Genomic DNA, 18,814 nt, shown 5'->3' on the forward strand with positions numbered 1-18,814 from the left:
AATGTAGATCTGCAATTAATAATTTGGTCCCACCTTTCAAATGTGATGATTATCTGCTTTCCTCAGTTTGATGTTATTGCAAATGGAGAATAATTGGATTTTGGATTGAGCACGAACGAAGCTGTCACCTGAGGGTCAAGAAATAAACTGCCATTTTTTTAGTTTCTTTTCCATTTTTTTTAATTTTTAATTTCATAGCCCGAACAATCATATGAAGTAATGAGCATACTTCTGTGGGAATAATGCAAATAATGGGTTCAGGTTGAGCCAAATGGTGAGAAGGCTTTTATTGTGAAGTGACGAATTGGGAAACGTTGTCGTTGTTGCTGCTGGCAGGACGCAGGCCGCAGTGATTTGGTAGCCGCTGCAGTAGGAGGAAGGACCGCGGTTCTACCCCTTCTATCTTTCAGTTTCGCCTCAAAATTTATCTTGCTGTTTCCTTCTGGTACCGATCAATACACTGTGTGTACAGCAAAGGTGTTCTATGATAGCTCAGCCGTAGTATTACCATCGGACAGTGATACCAATCGCCATTTTAATCGCACGTTTTCCCTGACAGAAGCGCTAGCACAACAATGGCTCTGAAAAGAATTCACAAGGTAAGGAAGTGAACGACGAGGCCCGGGATTTCGCAGTTTGGTTGTGGATTTTAATCCATCCGATGCTTGTCTGGAGCTGGGGGGGTTGATACACCGAGGATGACTTAAAAAATGTTGACTAAATAACTCAAGTTAGGTTCCAACTACTAGCTAACGGTCTCTGAATAACGGGTGACGACAGAGAGCGCAGCAATGCGCCGCTTTCCAGTGTTCACTGGTGCCGCTACAAACGGGCCACCTCAGCCGTTGATTAGCTTAGCTGTTCTCGGTTATGTCACATAGGTTCACAAGCTAAACGTTTACTTACAATAAGTACTACACCTAACCGGGCGTTTAAGCTAGCTATGACTGTTACTAGTCAGTGATATTGGCGGTGTGTTAACTGCTGGCTGTGGCTAACGTTATCTGCCCCGGTGGTTAGCTTAACTCGGAAAGGCAATGGTTATGTCAAGCTAGCTAACTGTATTTATTTCAGTACAGTAAAGTAGTTATCTTTAGTATCTACTATCTTGTTAAACATGCCCTTCAGTAGTTCTCATATATAATGCAATCGTGGAGACTTATATTATTTTTGACAGTTGCTTAAGCTAACTTAACTGCTTGATTTGACAGATAACTGTGAAACAGAGCAGCTAGCAGTAACGCTAACGATAGCTTCATTTAAAAGGATTGTCGCTGTTTTATATATAAAGTGATTGACTATTTGTTTGTTGCTAAGTATTTACATGTGTGCAGCATTTATGGATGTTAGCTGAATTAAAAAAAAAAAAAAAAAACTCGGGAGATAGGGGGGTTGATGTAGCCTGAGCTAGCTTGTATCTGCTCCCTGTGTTTTCCATTAACTGTATATTGCCCTTGTAATGCACAGTGTGTAGATATCTACAGTATATACAGGACAAAATACTCGTGTTATCGTTTGTGTTTTACCGGATAACTGATTGGACTCGTTAAAAAAAAAAAAAAAGGAAACGCGAGTTGGTGATAGTGCTAGCAGTGAGTCGCTGTGGTAAAAAAAAAAAAAAAAAAAAACGGGCCCCACGCGTTGTACGCTTTTGATGCCCTGTTGCTGATAGCAGTCGAGCAAGTAGATCGGTGTTATCACGCCTGTGTGATTGAACTAGCTGGATGTTGTTGTTTTGTCTTGTTGTGGTTCATTCCTAACATGTCGGTAAGCCGGTGTTACGGCGCGTCTGGCCGCCCGGCGAGATGGTAAATCTTTACATCTTGACATCCTGGTGCTGTTGTCGAAACTGAGCGGTTAGCATTTTTTACGCTAAGCTAAGGCTTCCACCACAGCGTTGCACTTACTGGCCTATCCGGTTTACCAGACTGCAGGTTATAGTACAACCTCTGCTGTCATGTTGTTGATCTCAGTTCAGTCTGCTACACCTACTATCCGCTGTACCTGGAGAAACGCTGTTATATAATAGCGGCCACTGTGTTATTGTGGTGGTGTTGTTGTTATGTAGAAAGGAAATGATATAAACCTACAGAAAGAGAAAGAAGGTTCATGGTGAGAGCATGTGGGGTGGTATTTAAATAAACTCTTCAGCTCATTAGTAGTTACTGGCATCAGATTAATAGATTTTTTTGATTTTTTTATTGTTGTTTTTGGCATCCCAACTGAAGACAATATATATTTAAATAATAATAATTTAGACAATTGATGATGCATGATGCTTAGCTGACTTGTTAACTTTTTCTGTCCCAGGAGTTGAATGACTTGGCACGGGACCCACCAGCCCAGTGTTCTGCAGGACCAGTAGGAGATGACAGTAAGTTAACAACAGAAAACACAGCACAGCTCTCGCCCGCATGCGTCCGAGAAACGAGCCGAACGCTTCCCAGAGTACATTCTAGGTTTACTCGTCCCTTGTTTTGGCCAGATAATTTTGTAAACTTATCATTCTGTTTGTATATCTGCAAAAAAAGTATTTACAAATGACATGTAAATTAGTAATAGACTCACAAATACTTGGCACACGAGCTTGGACAAGTCAGTTGCACAAAATGTTTTCCGGTCTTTTAACCCTAAAAAGGAAAATACAATCACCAGTGAATGTGTCTATGCGTTCAGCTTTTTCAAGGAAGTGTGTGTCTGTGTGTTTATTTGTTTATTTTGTTTGAGCAAGCATATCCAGGAAATGCCAGGATTGTCTTTCTGAAAAATGTGACACTTTTGCTTTTCTTATCACATCAGATTAGTGTTTACTTCTTTTGAAGTTCTTTTGAATTTTTATTCATATTTTATTCACCGTAGACATTTTTTCCTCCCATAGAGATTAAAACAAAAATAAAACCCAGAAGGAATTAAGTCATATGCATGTCATTACTTAATTGAATACATTTATGTATCTGAATCACTTTCAGAACAAGTTAATGATAACAATCGGCATCCAAACAGGGTTACAAAAAGTTCTCAATGTATTTTAACAGATAACCACGTAATAATATTATAAATCTGCTTCGGTGTCGTTGCATCTTACAGTTTATAATAGAGAAAAAATGTGCATGTTGACACAAATAGTTATTATGTCATCTGTTTAGACTGGATGCAGTGGGGGAAGAAAATGTCTCACATCCACAACAACTCAAAGCTCTCTGTTAAACCTCCACGTCACCCTGATTTCTGCTTTGATTATTCTAGTTGTCCGTTCATTTCTACACAGCTGTTAAAGCTTTACGTCTATCTGACTGTAAGTTCAAACATTCAAAATCTAGTTTTTGTTATAGGGTTCTATCTTTTTGTGGTCGACCGCATGACATTATCAAGTGTTGGCAGAATTAAAACCCAAGACTCCAATCGACAGAGTCTAGTTCTGTTTTTATTTCGGTTATGTCAGTTTCTTCCCAAATAGCGTTTTGATGACTTTGATGTCTTGTATTGTGTTAGATGTGATGTGATCACTTCCCTGTCTATGGTGCGACCGCAGAAATTGATGCATTTTGGAGATTTCGCAACTTCTGTGTACAAACAAAAGCGAAGTGAGAGTTGTTGTGCGGCGGTACTGACAATTATTGTGTATTTTTACACTATTATGTACAGTCAGTTTCTTTTTTTTTTATAATTATTATTCGTAATGAAATTTGTAAAAAAAATAAAGTGTGTTTGTATTGACGCTTAAATTAATTGTAACTGCCCCTAGAAGCAGATGTTTGTTGTTTCACACGTGGCTAGCGGTGGCATGTTTCTTTAACACTTTAACATCATCAACAAGTTCCACGGTGAGAAAACAGAGACACACACACACACAGTGGGAAAAAAAATACATTCTAATATAACAGTCCTGTACTAAATATTATCTTCCTGAAGCTTATGGTATTCAGCATTTGTTTCAAATAACTGAGAGAGTTGTTGATTCAACTGTGTTTTCATTTCAGAGGCCGTGGTTTATAGTACTTTTGAGTTATATCGTGTTGTACCGACACATGTTTCTATTATTTTAGCATCCCCATTTTAGTCAGACTAATGTTTAATTTAATCCAGTTTAACGGCACCACAAACTGAATCCACCAAAAATGAGTGTCCAGCTGAGTTACCACCTTTCTGACGACGTTTCAGCATAAACTGAATATTTTTGTGCAGGACTACTCTATTAGGATGGATTCATTGTCGCTGATGTACCTAAAGAACTGGCAAGCGAGTATAGATGTAAAAATGTGCTCACAGGAGGCCATTGTCTTGCAAATCAAGTTGGCCTGGAAAGGTTTACATAAGCTAACGTGAGGTACGGTGATGCTGTGACTGACGGTACAAGGGTGAGCTGATGTTTATCAGGACACCACAGGGGACAAACATCCACACCATTGTTTCATGTTTGAGGCCTGTGACATGGACGCGGAGCTCGCAAACATTCACTGGTTATCGGATGCATCTTGTGTTGAACTTAACGAGGAGCATTCGCTGGGTGCTTGTGCAAATTTACAAAAAAAAAAATGGTAAAACATTTATAGAAATTCAAATTAGACACTATATACCAGCTATTATAATCCAATTTGAGACAGAGCTCAAGCTTTTCACTTAAGACATCTAAACTTTAAAACGTCAATTTGTCCTATTCGTTAGCTTCCATTAACTGGATGTAGTTCCCACTCCGATTGGTCCTACAGGAAACTAGTGCTTCCAAAAGGTTCCTAGGTACGTACTGAATGTGTACAAACCGGCATTGGAGGAATGCGTGCGTTATCTCGGCTGCAGTCTGAGTGGAAGCAGTGTGTTGTGAATTCGCGACACTCTGCATCAAGGGGTTAAATGAAACGAAAAAGAATTTGAAAATAAATCTGTGTGTATATATAATCTTTTTAAAAAAGTGTGTAGCACTTATCTATTTTCTTTGTTCTCCTCATCAGAGTACAGATGAACAAAGTCTGTTGCCTAATCCTTTGCAACGCTAATTGTTTTCTAAAAAAGAAGAACATAAACTTTATCATTTGCAAAACGACATTTAAACAACCTAAAGTAGCATTTAGTGGAATTTGACATAAAATGAATGGTGTTGTTGTCTGAGACCAGAATGAAACCTATGCATGTGTTAGTTTTGGGGTGAAAAAGTTTAATCTTGGCGTTAAGATGTTTAAAAAAAAGACCCCATCAGATGGTTTTGACTTTATCGGAGGGCCAAAAAACGTGCTTTCCTTAGCTTCATGGGATGTATCTGTTCTTATGTATTTCACTAATATTCTCAAGTTATCCAAGTGTGAACCATAAGTCTGGTAAAATAAAATAAAATAAATAAATAAATAAATAAATTGTAAAAATGTCTGAATAAGAGGAAGCAGTAGTCGCGACGGGGCTGACGAGTTCTCAGAAGTCTGACGATTACGGGCTCACGCAAAATAGGAAGCAGTTCATCCGTACCCTAGGTTTATTTTCATCTGTGTTCCAGTAGTGTTGCAGTGCAGTTGATGTTTTCATATTTGTGGGTCTTTAAGCATGTGTGTGACACATTTTGACATTAAACGAGCACCATGGGAGCGGCGGCGGCGGCGGCAGCAGCAGCAGCGGTGGTGGTGGCGCTGCTCTGTGCGCATCGCTTCCTGCCATGCGACATCAAATAAGCCACTCTACTATAAACTACAGGAGTACATTTCTTGTGACACATGATTGCTGTGGTTTTTCTTTCTTTCTTTCTTTTTAAATGCGACATTTGTTCTCAACCCCCAAACACGATGTTTGAGTTGGACAAGTTTGAATGCTCCCAATCAAATTATGGTGGTTAGTTTTTTCTGTCTCAATTTGACCACAATTTTTTTTTCTTTCTTTCTTAAATTGCACCTCTGAAGCAGCACTTGAGGTGTTATTCATGTGCTTGATGTTACTGCTATTATAGGAAGATTTACAATTTGAAAAACCCCAATTTCCAAGAATATTTATCCTGAGTTGTACTTTATGTAAGAGCTTGTTACCCAACTGCATGAATAAACACAAACACATCTTGTGGCATTATTCATTCTAACACTGCTCAGGCACACATTGTGTTCTTAGCGTTTCATAACCTACTTCTCTGGTTTTTGTTTCAGTGTTTCACTGGCAAGCCACAATAATGGGACCTGTAAGTATTCGCTTGATCGCAGCTTCAACCTTTACTGCTTCAGTAGTTCTTGCCAGGAGTTCACATTCACGCTGATGACGGCAGACTGTTCTGTCAACTGTCTTGACTTGCCTTGAATGATCCGATAAGGCTGGTGTCGGCTAAATTCACTGCTTACTTAATTGTTTTAGTCAGCTAGCCGTCTGTTGGTATATTCTATACGTGTTTGTCATGATTCTTACTAACGAACCGACTTGTGTTTCTTTCCGCGTTAGAATGACAGTCCTTACCAGAGCGGGGTTTTCTTCTTGACCATACACTTCCCCACAGACTACCCCTTCAAACCGCCAAAGGTAACCAGCGCATAGATGAACATGAAAAAAAAAAGAAAAAGCAGCATACGCAAACTTGGTAACAGTGCTATAGCACCTGCACAGCTTTACGTCGTTTGGTTTCCTGTCATCTGCCCCTCTCTCCAAACCCCCCCACCCCCTCCTCTTTCTCCTCCTCCTCTCTCATTTTTGTTCCACTCTCTCTGTTTTCAGGTTGCATTTACCACAAGAATCTACCACCCAAATATCAACAGCAACGGCAGCATTTGTCTTGACATCCTGCGATCACAGTGGTCTCCGGCTCTCACCATCTCCAAAGGTAGGTGTCTCCCGTAGACCCTAGCTAGACCTGCACGTAGGGTTGCAGATAATTGGCTTTCTGATAGAAAGGAGAAAGATGGATTTCTTTTATAAATAACCTCCTGTAAATGACATGTGTAATTTGCAGCGGTACATCATTTTAAACTGGAGTACTGTCTGTGTAAATGTCAGCTGTGGCTCTTTTACTGTAGTGATTGGGACTACTAGACACACAAATGCTGTCCCTCATGCATGAGTGTTTTTAAGTCCCAATTACAAGTGTTGTCAGCAGTTTTATAGCTGTGACAAATCCCCACCCCCAACTAGCGTCTGAGAGTCATCAGTGGAAATCATGAAACCATTAAAGTGTCTGTTTTTAGCTGCAAAACCTCTCAACCTTTGTCTGGTCCGTTCCAGTTCTCCTGTCCATCTGCTCTCTGCTGTGCGACCCAAACCCGGACGACCCCTTAGTACCCGAGATCGCCCGCATCTACAAGACGGACAGGGAAAAGTGAGTTCTTTGCTCTCGTGTGATCAGATCACTGTGTATGCGTCTCATACTCCATTAGCCTAAACCATCACGTCAGTGCTTAGCTAAATACTTACGACAGCTACAACGTGTAACATGTCTGTCAGTTGTATGTAAGGGAGATAAAAGCAAAATGGCCGAGTGCACTTTCTGCAGTGTGAGTGTCTAGAGAGGTGGCAGCGGTGTTGGCAACATAGACCCATCAAACACTTAGTTGTTTAAGAGAAGGAAAACGCAGAATAAGAACAACTTCCTTGTTGGTGTCATAAGGTTGCGGTACTGAATAAGTGCTATCGAGCTACAGAAGATGAGGTGTTGTGTTTATCTGACACAATACTGCTGCCCTGAGTGGACACATGAGAGTCAGGTTGTTGCACCTGTGCATGTTAATGTTTCTCAATTTAAAAATAGACTTTGCCACTTTAAACTTTACACTTATCCTTAAAGATACATGCATATTAAGCTCATAGTTATCATCTGAAATCCAACCTTGCGTTTTATGTCAACCATGTTTGTGCTTGTTGACCCAATCATTCATATATTTTTCATCCTCGTAGTCTTTTTGGCAACTCAGAGCCACCGTACATGCCTCGTCTTTCTAACATGTGCTTCTAGTACTGCTAGCATCATAACAAACAGGACAGCTATAAATCCATAGCAGGTGAAACTCTCCCTGCTCTTTACTTCTTCTCGGAACTGAGGTGGCCTTTCAAAATGTTCTTTCCTTCTTTCAAAATCATCTTCATTGCTTGACAACTTCTTTTTTATCTTGTATTGCACAGTTTCACTACGAATAACTCTATTAAAATGCTATGTTATTTCATTCAAATGCATGCAGTGAAATAAATAAATCCTGAATAAATAAAATAACTTTCCCTGATAAACTTTTATTTAAATATATGCATACACAGTGTGGAGTGTGATTGAACTTCGATGGCTTGTGCTGATTGTAATTGAAAATGTAGCTGCATTATCTTGTAGAGTTTCACCATTCACACCTATGGCCAGTTTAGGATCAAGTTTCACAGGTCTAGATTTGCACAAACAAAACTGCAGAAACAAAGCAGCGTTGCCGTGCTAGTGATTAGCATAGCGTCTGCTCTCCAGTCTCTTGTCGAGATCAGAAACAGCTGATATGGACACAACAACAACTCCCACCAATCTGACCACCAAACAACCATTAGACTGGATTCACTGTAATAATCCAAATGTCCAGCAGCTCGGCTACAGTGGAGAACAGTTTGGGATGCCTGCACATTCTCCTTCTTCTGCTTATGGGAGTTTGGCAGTTTGATGTTTGCGTAAGAGCGTCATGTAGTCGACGTCATCTGTGACGTTGACGAGTCGTTGCAGCCCTACAAAAAAACCCAGACTTGTTGTGCAAATGCATTTGATCAGCGACCAGAGAAAAGGTAGTGGTGCAACTTCCCTATAGTTTCTCTTTGTGAAGGATGTCACTAAACCCTATGACGTTATTTGAACATTGCTAAAACTAACCACTTGCTTTTGTTTTCTTTCTGTCCCTCTGCTTCTTCGCAGGTACAACAAAATAGCTCGGGAATGGACACAAAAGTATGCAATGTAGTGTTGGGGTAAAAAAACATGGCCAACCACCTCTACGACGTAAGGTTAGGGGAGCTTCAGACGTAAAGAGAAAACAAACAAAAAAACCATACAAACAAATGAAAAGTTTAAAACAAGATCTTGTTGGTTTCCATTGGAGTGCTTTCTTTGAGCCACGCCTCCCCTTCACCAGAGTACCTGTAAAACTCCCTCTGCCCCTCCTCTCTCCCCTCTCTCTCTCTTGTTTGACTCTATCTCCCCCCTTCCCCTCCTGCCTCTCGGCTCACCTGCCCATCCTCCAGTGTACATACTGTATTGTCAACATGCAATGGTAAAACCGTCTCTCCCTACTCCTTTTTCACCTCCTCCCTCCCCGGTCACCTCTGACCCAGTCTCCTGACTTTCTGTATTCCATTACATTTCGTCACCGAGCAGGTTGGGCTGCCTCCGATCCTCAGACTCCCCCCTTTTTCCTACACGCCTGCATCCTCACCCACCATCACTAAAAGCATTCCTTTGAGCATCTGTAAAGCTTTCCGGGGACCTTATTTTTCTTTATTTCCCCCCCCTTTTTTTTTATTTTAGGGGGGAGGGGGACATTAAAATAGAGGGATTTTTACACTCTGCACCCTTTCTTGTTTTGCTGTCCCAGTGATTTCCATCTGTAGAGGTGACAATTCAAGAAAGATGTTTTCGCACGCGAGTCAAAGGGCACTCTGTGTTTTATACAACAAATACTTAGAAGAAGTCATCGCGGGCTATGTATAATGGAAAAAAATAAACACACATGGCCTATTTTGGTCTTCTGTTGGAATTGTATGAAAGGACTTGAATTCATCCCCACACCTCCTGCTCCTCATTCCTCCCCCAACCCTCCTCACCCAAGATGAACCCTTTGTACACACACACACACACACACACACACAGACACACATGCACGCACAACTGTAACCCCATGTCGCCCCCACCACCATTACCACCACCACCACCACCATTACCACCACCTTTTCTTTATTCACAAAGTGGAGGTTCTGGACCAGGTATTTAAGCAATTCATTTTTCTTAGTTTAACCTGTGTTTTTATTTCCCACCCCCATAATTCTTTAGGTTGCTTTTTCTTTCCCCCCCCCCCCCTTTTTTTTGTTTTCTTTCTTTCTTTATTTTATTATTATTATTTTTTTTTTTGTTGCTATTGTTAAATTAGAGGCTAACATCTTAAATGGCTATGGGACTGGCTTGGGCTCTGGGTGCGAGGAGAACCCACTCTTCTTGCACAAAACCTCTGTATATTGAATTACCTGAGAGGCTCGTTGAGCTTTGTGTGTTGATTAAACTGTGTAATAAAAACCCCATGACTCCCCGTCTCCACTCATTGTCAGGGCCTTTTAAAAGATCATTTGGACAATTGCAGCCAGGTAACAAATCACGACCCAGTTCTACGGACATTTGACTGGATGAATCATTATCACACGCTATCAGCGGTATATGATAGTCAAACGTCCACAGAAAAATCATTTATGAAATTTAAAAAATGTGATAAATAACTTGAAGGGCTTGAAATTACCCAACTATAATGTTTTTTTTAAGTGTGAGGGTGTTCTACAATATGCCGCTTTTCCTTTCTGAGTGGAAAACTAGACCTAGATCATACATTTTAATAGATTGCAGTCATGTGATAGTTAAACTCATTGATATTTTATTTCTGGAATCCTTTCATATAAACACTGCATTCAAAAATATATTATTGCAGGTAAAATTTGTCGCTCTCTGGTGGTGACTTTAGAGTAAATCAAATACATTGGGTTTCAGCATTTTTTTGTGTTCATATATCATAAATAAGTTGCTGTAGTTTTTTTTCATTAAGATTATTTGTTCAGTTAGTTTCATTCAAAGTCAAGTTGAATGTTATTTTTGACTCATAGTCGCATTTACTCAAGAAAAAATATTCTCTGGAGGGTAAATGGGACTCACCAAAGCCTCCGGAGATAAAGATGATTCCCTACCGCAAAAACATGGACCTTAACGGGACCAGTTACGTCAAACTAAGGTTCTTGCCGTTAATAATTTAAGTAAAATTTATGGACATGGTTCTTCCCGAAGCGTAATGTTAACTCTTTTTCATCTGAATCATCCAGAAAATTAACATTCATACATAAAACCCGGACGCTATCGCAGCAGTTACGTATTCGAAACGACATAAAAACGAAGCCGGAAGTAACGCAGGGGTTCAGCCTCTCGCTCCGGAGCAGGGGCGGCCTTCTCCCTCCTCCACTCTGATTGGCCGCTGCGCAGTGACGTACCAGGCCGTGCTCGGCGCTAAGGAGCGGACAGAGTTCAGATAAATCTCCCCGGTTGACCTTGCTGCTTATCCACAAACAGCACACCGTCCAGGGAAAAAAACATGACTGCCCCAAGTTTATCAGCACTGTCCAGCTCCGGGTTTAGGTTAACTAAAGGTAAAGTACCAAAGCTAGCTTGTGAATATGTGTAAATATGCTAGCTAAATAGTGTTTTGGTGCATGTTGTAAGCTGAACACGTAACGGTTGTAGGACATGGCGCGGTTATATTGACAACACCTCGTGTAAATTCAACACTTTAAACGTTTAGAGGATTTAATTAAACAAACAAAGGTTATTTAGTTTAGTGTACGCAGCTCTTACTGCTGTCAACGCGCCATTTAGCTAGCTAGCTAACTAGCCGCCGAGTTTGGACGCAGGTTGTGTTTCCAACTTTAGTCTGGACCCTTCATGGAGGGGTAGTTGGACGCTGTCCCAGCATCTAGAGCATGAGTCTCTTTTATGTACCCCTGGCTTGCTAGTCGCTCTAGCGAAGCAGCTAATCGCAGATGTTGCTGATCCAGACTGACAGCAGGGCCTCTGTTCCTCTCTCGTCTTAGGACTCCGGTCACATCATGTGATTCTCGCTACATAATCCTCCTGGTTGCCTTGGTGAAAGAAAAAAAAAAAAAAATGGCCAATTTCACGACTGGTGGTCAAAATGAAAAGCCTCTGCACATACCTCTTTCTCTCTGTCTCTCTGTGTGTGAGGAATAATAACACACAGCTGTGGTGTTATGTGTGGAGAGGTTCATAAGAGGATGTTTGGAGATAGATCTGAAAAAAAAGAAACACATTCGTGGTTTGAAAGGTTGTGAGTTTCTAGGTGGGAACTGAATTATTTTATTGTTATATTGCACCGTTTCACACGGAAGAGTCGTAACCAACAGAAACATGTGGCAGACAGTAGGTTTACTTAGGCCTAATGCATTCAAATGGAAGTCAAACACCTGCCAGTTCTTTAGGTACACTAGTGAATTCATCCTAATATAACATCCCTGCACTAAAGCTTCACAAAAGTTTAATTCGACTTTGTTTTGGCTCTGGTTTGTAGTGCTATTGAATTGTGAAAAGTGGGCTAAGGCTAATTAACAGAAGCACAAACTACATCCTCCAAAAACGACCATCCAGTTGATTTGAAACCTCTCTGTCGCTGCCTTAACGTAAACTGAACTGTGTAACAAACAAAAACAAGTGTACCTAATGTACTGGCCAGTTATCGTCTTGTCTTCCCTGTATCTGTATGCTCACTGTGCCCGTCTCTCTCTCTCTCTCTCTCCAGAGCATTTCGCGGTAGCTGTGCCGGTGGCGGTGGTCGCAGCTGCCGGAGGTTTCCTCGTGAGCCGTTACCTGAGCGGGCGGAGCTGTAAAAAGGGCCAGGTGAACACGTCCGTCTGCAAGGACAGCCCCAAAGTGGTCCACAGCTTCGACATGGAGGACATCGGCACCAAGGCCGTGTACTGCCGCTGCTGGAAGTCAAAGAAGGTCAGGTCTTAAAGCATTGATAATTGTCTTTTAGCTTTTTTTATTGTTTTAAACGTTTCTAAATTCAGCAAATGTTTTAAAGTTCAAACATAACCCTAACCCCAAGCTTTCTACGAGGACAGGTGAAACTTGTGTTTCGCATTCCAGTGATCAGATATAGCGCAGCAGGTTTTTCTCCTTCGAGTGCACACAGACATCTCCAGACTTCCATAAAGGCTTCGAATCTGAGTCGTTTAATTTAGAGGCCATGTTTTAGACCTCTTTAGGTTTTTGATAGACTAAAAAAAGGGATGCATTTGGTACTTGAATTGAAATGAAGATGATGAGAGCTCCTTTCCCTCCATGAAATCCTAAATTAACCTCACAGACGGAGGATAAAAGAGGAAAAAAAGCATTTATAAACGGTCATGATCAGTGGCGTCGAGTAAGAGTGATTTTCCTCATTTACTTTAGTCGTGATCTTAAAGGTTGTCCGTGCTAGCTGTGACCTAGCTAACCTTTCAGATTACTGTTTGTGTTAAATCCCAATTGGCTAACGGCGCTGCCTCATATCATGAAATTCAACGTGCTGAAACGTGATAGGACCCGGTTTTGTTTCCCCCTCTAACGTTGCGTGTCCTCTTTGCAGTTCCCCTACTGCGACGGCGCCCACACCAAACACAACGAGGAGACCGGGGACAACGTCGGGCCGCTCATCATCAAGAAGAAGGACGCTTGAATCCAGCCAATCGGAGAACCGCTCCTCCCTCCGTGACTTCTCGTGATCATTTATCTGTTGCGGCGTCACTCTGATGGTTACGGCGTGGCGCTGATACACTCAATACTGACCGTTAATATAAACGTTCACAGCCCAGAACAAAAAAAAAATGAGCCAAATATATATTTTGATTTCATGCATTTGCCTGTGCCCTCTTTCTAAACGAATGTGCTTTGAAATCAAAGGTCATTTCAGGACAGATAAGGAAGGGACTTTGACAATGAACACAGTCAGACATGGAGGCATAATAGCCGTGGCCTACTTGATGTGGAGTTTGTTTAAATCTGATACGAGTGAAATATTTCACAGTGCGGGCGTTGGTTGTGCCTTCACGTCTGATGTCACCTGCGTCGCCCTTACTTGTTGACTCCTGTAGGTGTCGGAGCAGGTGGTGGAAACACGACACTGGCTGCTCACCGCTTCAGTCAGTCCAGTATTACAGGCCTTATATTTAAATCAACAGCCCAGCGTCTGAACACACACACATATACACACACACAATGAATGTTACAGGGTGTGATTTTTGTTTGTTTGCTGCTCTGTCAAAATAAAAAAAATAAATAAAAGTTTGTCTTAAATGAAATAATCCCAACATTTGAAACACTATCATCGGTTTGTGAACGTCTGCTTTCTGGAGAAATTGTGGTGTTTAATCTGTGCTCATAAAGGATATATTTGGATATATATATATATATATATTTGCTTCTCAGATTTATTTTCTACTGGCTGCAGCGTGTGTCTGGTTTGATGATTCCTTGTTCTGTATACTGTGAATAAAACTTGTTGAGTGATATGATTCGTAAGCCCTTTAACTCCACCACGTTTTTAAATATATATATAAGAGCAGTGGATCAGACAAACTTAACCCTTCAGTTTGCAGGGATGTGTCGTGTCTGTGGATTAATGGTGGACGGGGATAATGAGTAAACATCCATGTGTGGCTGCAGCCTACGTGTGTGTGTGTGTGTGTGTTGGAGACGGAGGCCTCAGCTGAGGGGGGGGGCGGGGAGGAGGTGTAGGGGGGGGTGTGGGGAGGGGGGCTGCTGTGCTGCAGTGTCCACCTCACACCAGTGGCCATTTTAAGACGCGGCAGTGTCGCCGGTGACCGCTAGAAGACGCTGTGTTTGCACGGATCGCCCAGGCCAGACGGTGTGCGCGCGAGTACTGTGGGCCCCTGCTCCCATAGTGACACGCACACATACACGCGCACGAGGTATCTGGCTGCGTGCCAGATGCAACGGAGGACTCTCAGAAGAGGTGGAGTGGACTCGACCATCCCCGCGTGAGGAGTCACCTTTAACAGACGTTCTCGGCACCTCGTGCTCGCACGTAGAGGAGCTGTATCTATGCCATAACGGAGAAATGTTTGCCCTGCACGTGCCCACAGGAAGCATGAAGGCTAGTGACAAACACACACTGACCTGATAATTTTATGAGATAGCAGTTTTAACATTGCATTTAACCAGTTTGTTAAAAAAAAATACATATAAATATGGCTTCTGCAGTCATTTGGTAATTAATTTATTTTTATTTTCTCATTTCTATTTTATTATTGACACCAAAACAAACGTGGCGAGTTTAGCGTCGACTTCCGGTGTCGATTTAAAATGATAAACAAAGACAATGCAAAGAAAAATATCTATGCTAACACTTGTTTTTGTCTGTATTTTTTAATTATCTCTTATTGAGCTGTGATTTTTAAATAAATACACTGATTTTTTTCTTTCAATATATTCCTCAGACCAGTTAGGTTCAAGTTAAAAACAAACTTTCTTAAAGATATTTTAAATTAACACTGCCATCAAACATATAAAGACGCATCCCTAATGTATTAGATTGCTGTAATAAATAACTATCTTTAATAAGAAAAAAGATAATGTCCAGGGTTCTTCAGTAAAGATGTATTCAGAATATATCCGGTGATATTTTTATTATTTTTTATGTAATTTTTTTAAAGGTCATTCTCAGCAGTGATGTTAAACGTGTGTGTGTGTGTCTAGTGTTTACCATGATATAATGGCAGTGGGTGGCTCGTGGTGCCAGTGTCCACCCAGGACACATGTTAATTGACACAGTGTGTGCTGTGTAGATGATGGATGTTGTTGGCTTTATTTCGCCACGCTGTAGTATTGATGCCGTCAGCTGTTCGTGTATGTTCAAGTGTTCCCGTGGATCTTATGGGGTCGCTCTGACCACAGCCTCGACTGCAGAGTCCACTTCGCATTTTGAGCGACGCCCCCAAATTCCGTGCAGAGTGTTTGCAGACCCTCCGGGACGGAGAGGTGGAGGAGGAATCGGCAGCTCCGCCGTCCATATACGCTACAATCACCACGCCATTAGTTCATGACTTCATCATATCTTTGACAGGAGAGCTCTGGCTATATTTGTAAGGTAAGGGAGAACGTTTTCTCTACACTTCCTGTTGATTTTCGCCCTGGTGTTTTGTCGCCTTTTCCTGCGCGCAGCGCCGTGTCGCAGCGACCACTCGGACTATGGTCAGCTCGCCGTGGCGTCGGTCGAACACCGTCTTCTTAGGTAACCTTAATTATGCTAAAATGATCGATCTGCCTCCCCGATCGACCCGTCAAAGGGCTCACACACGTATCCTGTTATAACGTATATGTGTCGTGTGTAATCGGCGGAGTAGTTTTTCCACAAATGTGGACACGGAATATAGCCTGGTCTTTTTTTATCCACAGCAACCGCATCGTTGCGCACCTCGCTCCTCGTCGTCGATACCAGACAAAAGACAGCCTGTTTTTTTACGGTCCCTTATTTAGTCTTCCTCTGCTGAGCTTAAGCTTTGGCTGGCACACATAACAGCAGTCGTCAAAATGTATTTGAAAAGCGCGCTCCACATTTGACCTGCGCATATGCGCATATCTTTGCATATTGTTGTCGCTCTGTTATTGATTGCATTGATATACCGTGAAATTCTTAAAGGGATACCGCCTCCTGTATGCGGAAATCATTGCCAAAGCATGCTCTGTCAGATACATGGATCTGTTCATCCTCTTCAAGTAGTTTGATTCCTGAATCTATATACATATATGTTATATTTGTGTTTGATTCTCCGCGCTCTCATTCTCTGACTGTGTTTACTAGCTCTGGCTGGGAAAATATCTTCCAGACTTATCTCCCCTGTTTACTCTCTTTCTGTATTTGTCTCTCCAACATTTCTATTCTTAACCTTCCTCTCTTCATCCCCTATTCATTTCTAGCTCTCCAGGACTCTGAAGCTGCTGCAGAGAATGGGAATAGGGACACAGGCCAAGGCTTGCCATTTTGGCTGAAGTAACAGCAGGACGGTTGTCAACTCCGCATCGGCTTCAATCCCCTTCTCCCTCACCTCTCCTCCCACACACACACGCATACACGCACACAAGGACAGACAACCCCCCATACCCAGCCACTGCTATGTCCACTGCAGTAGACATCGCTGGCCCTTCCTCCCCAGATCAGGCCCACAGCAGCGCTAAAATCCCCAATGAGCCACTGAGACCGAGCCTTAAGCGCTCCAGCCACCCCTACAGCCTCTCTCATTACATCTCCACCCCTTCCCCAGCCGTAGATGTCAAAGGCCTGATCCAGCCCTCCCCAACCGAGCAGCGGGCCGCCCAACCTGGGCACGCTAAGCCTCGCCGGGCCCCCTCCTGGCCCGACATGTGGGAGTCGCCCAGCGGGCTCCACCTGGCCCATGCCGCAGAGCTGCTGATGCGGGCTGGGCTGCTGGCTCTCACCCCCGCCACCACAGAGCAGGCCAGCCTGGGTGCACAGACCAGCCAGCCGGCTAAAAGAGAGGTTGCAGAGGCAAAGGGAGGAAAGGTTGATGGAGAGGGAGGTGGATCTGGGCCGGAGGAGGAGGAGGAGGACTCCACTGGATGTGGCACTGACTTCCAACCCTTCCTAGGTGCATGGTTCCCCTTTAGCCCCGCTCTCTTCCCCCTGGCAGGCTTCCAGATGGGGGGAGGTCACTGGAGAAGCACGGCCATGGGCGCCGAGGGCATAGAGGGGCTGGTGGCCGAGGGCTACTCTCCCAGCTCTCTGGGCGGAGGCAGCGGAGGGAGAAGGAAGAGGAAGAGGTGTGGGGAGTGTGTACCGTGCCGGCGTCAGACGAACTGCGAACAGTGCAGCAGCTGCCGCAATCGCAAGAGGGGACACCAGATCTGTAAATACAGGAAGTGTGAGGAGCTGAAGAGGAAGCCTGGGGGGGCTGGGTTTGAGAGCAGAGTGTCTGGGTTTGATCTAAGGGGGTCCGACTTTACTTTGGGCCTGGCACAGGAGAGAAGCAACGGAGCCTTGGATGGATAGTAATGCTTGTGGTGGCAGCATTTGTCAGAGGATCCTGGTTGGATGATTGTTGAAGAGCTGCAGTTTAACACACAGCACAGGACACCATGTTAACACGCTCAGACTGTGGTTCAAAGATCTTCTGATCTCGTGTTTTAGTGAGGGGCTGCAGCTCCGTTTAAGAATGTCCACACTCGTTCCCATCCTTTCTTTTGACAATCAGTGAATTGGAGAGGAGAGAAAGAAGGATACCAATGTGTGTCAATATTTAGATGACGACAAAAATGCTGTAAATAGACTGTAAATATCTGGAAAACATTATGTCTTTTTTACATTGCTTTCCAGTTTGGATGTATTGTGCTTCAACATAAGACGGAGCCAAATGTTTTGTTTCTATTGGGGAGTTCTGTTTCTGTTGTTCTGACGTCACTGCATCAGTAAGAAATGAATGAGTTCAGCCTCGGCTAAATTATTTCATGTGCAACTTGTACTGTATAGCTCTGTTTGCCCTTTTGAAATAAAAGAAATTTGCCATGTGCACTTGTCTACCAGGTTTTATGCCACATCAGTGCGTGCGTGTTTATTTTTAATTGGATGTATGTGTCTGTTTTCCGCCACGTCTCTGCTGCTTGCACATGCACATGCGTCCGTGTGTGTGTGTGTCTGTGTGCGAGGTTGTGTGGATTATGAGTCACCTAATGGTGTGGCTGAAAGCCTTATCGCAACCCCACAGACGCGCACACACAAACACACCTACACGCTGCCTTGGCAGGTCCGGTGCATGCACTCGAGCACACCTAACCTGACATGCACACACAATCACAAATCCTCCTTCACACACTAACGCAATTTGCCTTTTTTGTTCACAAGTGTAGATCATATACACAGACACACGCGCAGATTTTTTAAAAAACCAAATACGCAGCCGACTGGACTCAGGCTACAGGGTGTTTTTTTTTTATTTTTTTATTTTGCGCTTGTTGCCGTAACGATGGCTGATGTGATAAGACCTTCTTCCTCGGCGCCACACTCCAGGGGACCGCAGGGAAGACGTAACCATGGCAACGGCCGGCCCGAGGTGTCACGCTATA

General features: G+C 42.9%; 3 protein-coding genes across 3 annotated transcripts; all 3 read left to right on the forward strand.

The window, feature by feature from the left end:
• Positions 1–330: 330 nt before the first annotated feature.
• ube2d2 (ubiquitin-conjugating enzyme E2D 2) lies at positions 331–10,203 on the forward strand. The gene is made up of 7 exons (XM_084550419.1): positions 331–599; positions 2,311–2,374; positions 6,120–6,151; positions 6,406–6,483; positions 6,676–6,781; positions 7,180–7,273; positions 8,831–10,203. Exons 1-7 carry the CDS (start codon positions 576–578, stop codon positions 8,874–8,876), a joined length of 444 nt encoding a protein of 147 aa, XP_084406545.1. The 5' UTR covers positions 331–575; the 3' UTR covers positions 8,877–10,203.
• A 969-nt stretch (positions 10,204–11,172) lies between these two features.
• Positions 11,173–14,317, forward strand: LOC311491966 (CDGSH iron-sulfur domain-containing protein 1). The gene is made up of 3 exons (XM_084550058.1): positions 11,173–11,310; positions 12,474–12,676; positions 13,305–14,317. The coding sequence occupies exons 1-3, from the start codon at positions 11,256–11,258 to the stop codon at positions 13,392–13,394; spliced, it is 348 nt and encodes a 115-aa protein (XP_084406184.1). The 5' UTR covers positions 11,173–11,255; the 3' UTR covers positions 13,395–14,317.
• A 1,010-nt stretch (positions 14,318–15,327) lies between these two features.
• Positions 15,328–18,261, forward strand: cxxc5b (CXXC finger protein 5b). Its single transcript, XM_084550452.1, has 2 exons — positions 15,328–15,824; positions 16,655–18,261. Exon 2 carries the CDS (start codon positions 16,851–16,853, stop codon positions 17,742–17,744), a length of 894 nt encoding a protein of 297 aa, XP_084406578.1. The 5' UTR covers positions 15,328–15,824; positions 16,655–16,850; the 3' UTR covers positions 17,745–18,261.
• The last annotated feature ends 553 nt before the right edge of the window (positions 18,262–18,814 follow it).

Source organism: Chelon labrosus, assembly GCF_963514085.1.
Source record: "Chelon labrosus genome assembly, chromosome: 8".
In the NCBI taxonomy this organism is placed as follows: domain Eukaryota; kingdom Metazoa; phylum Chordata; class Actinopteri; order Mugiliformes; family Mugilidae; genus Chelon; species Chelon labrosus.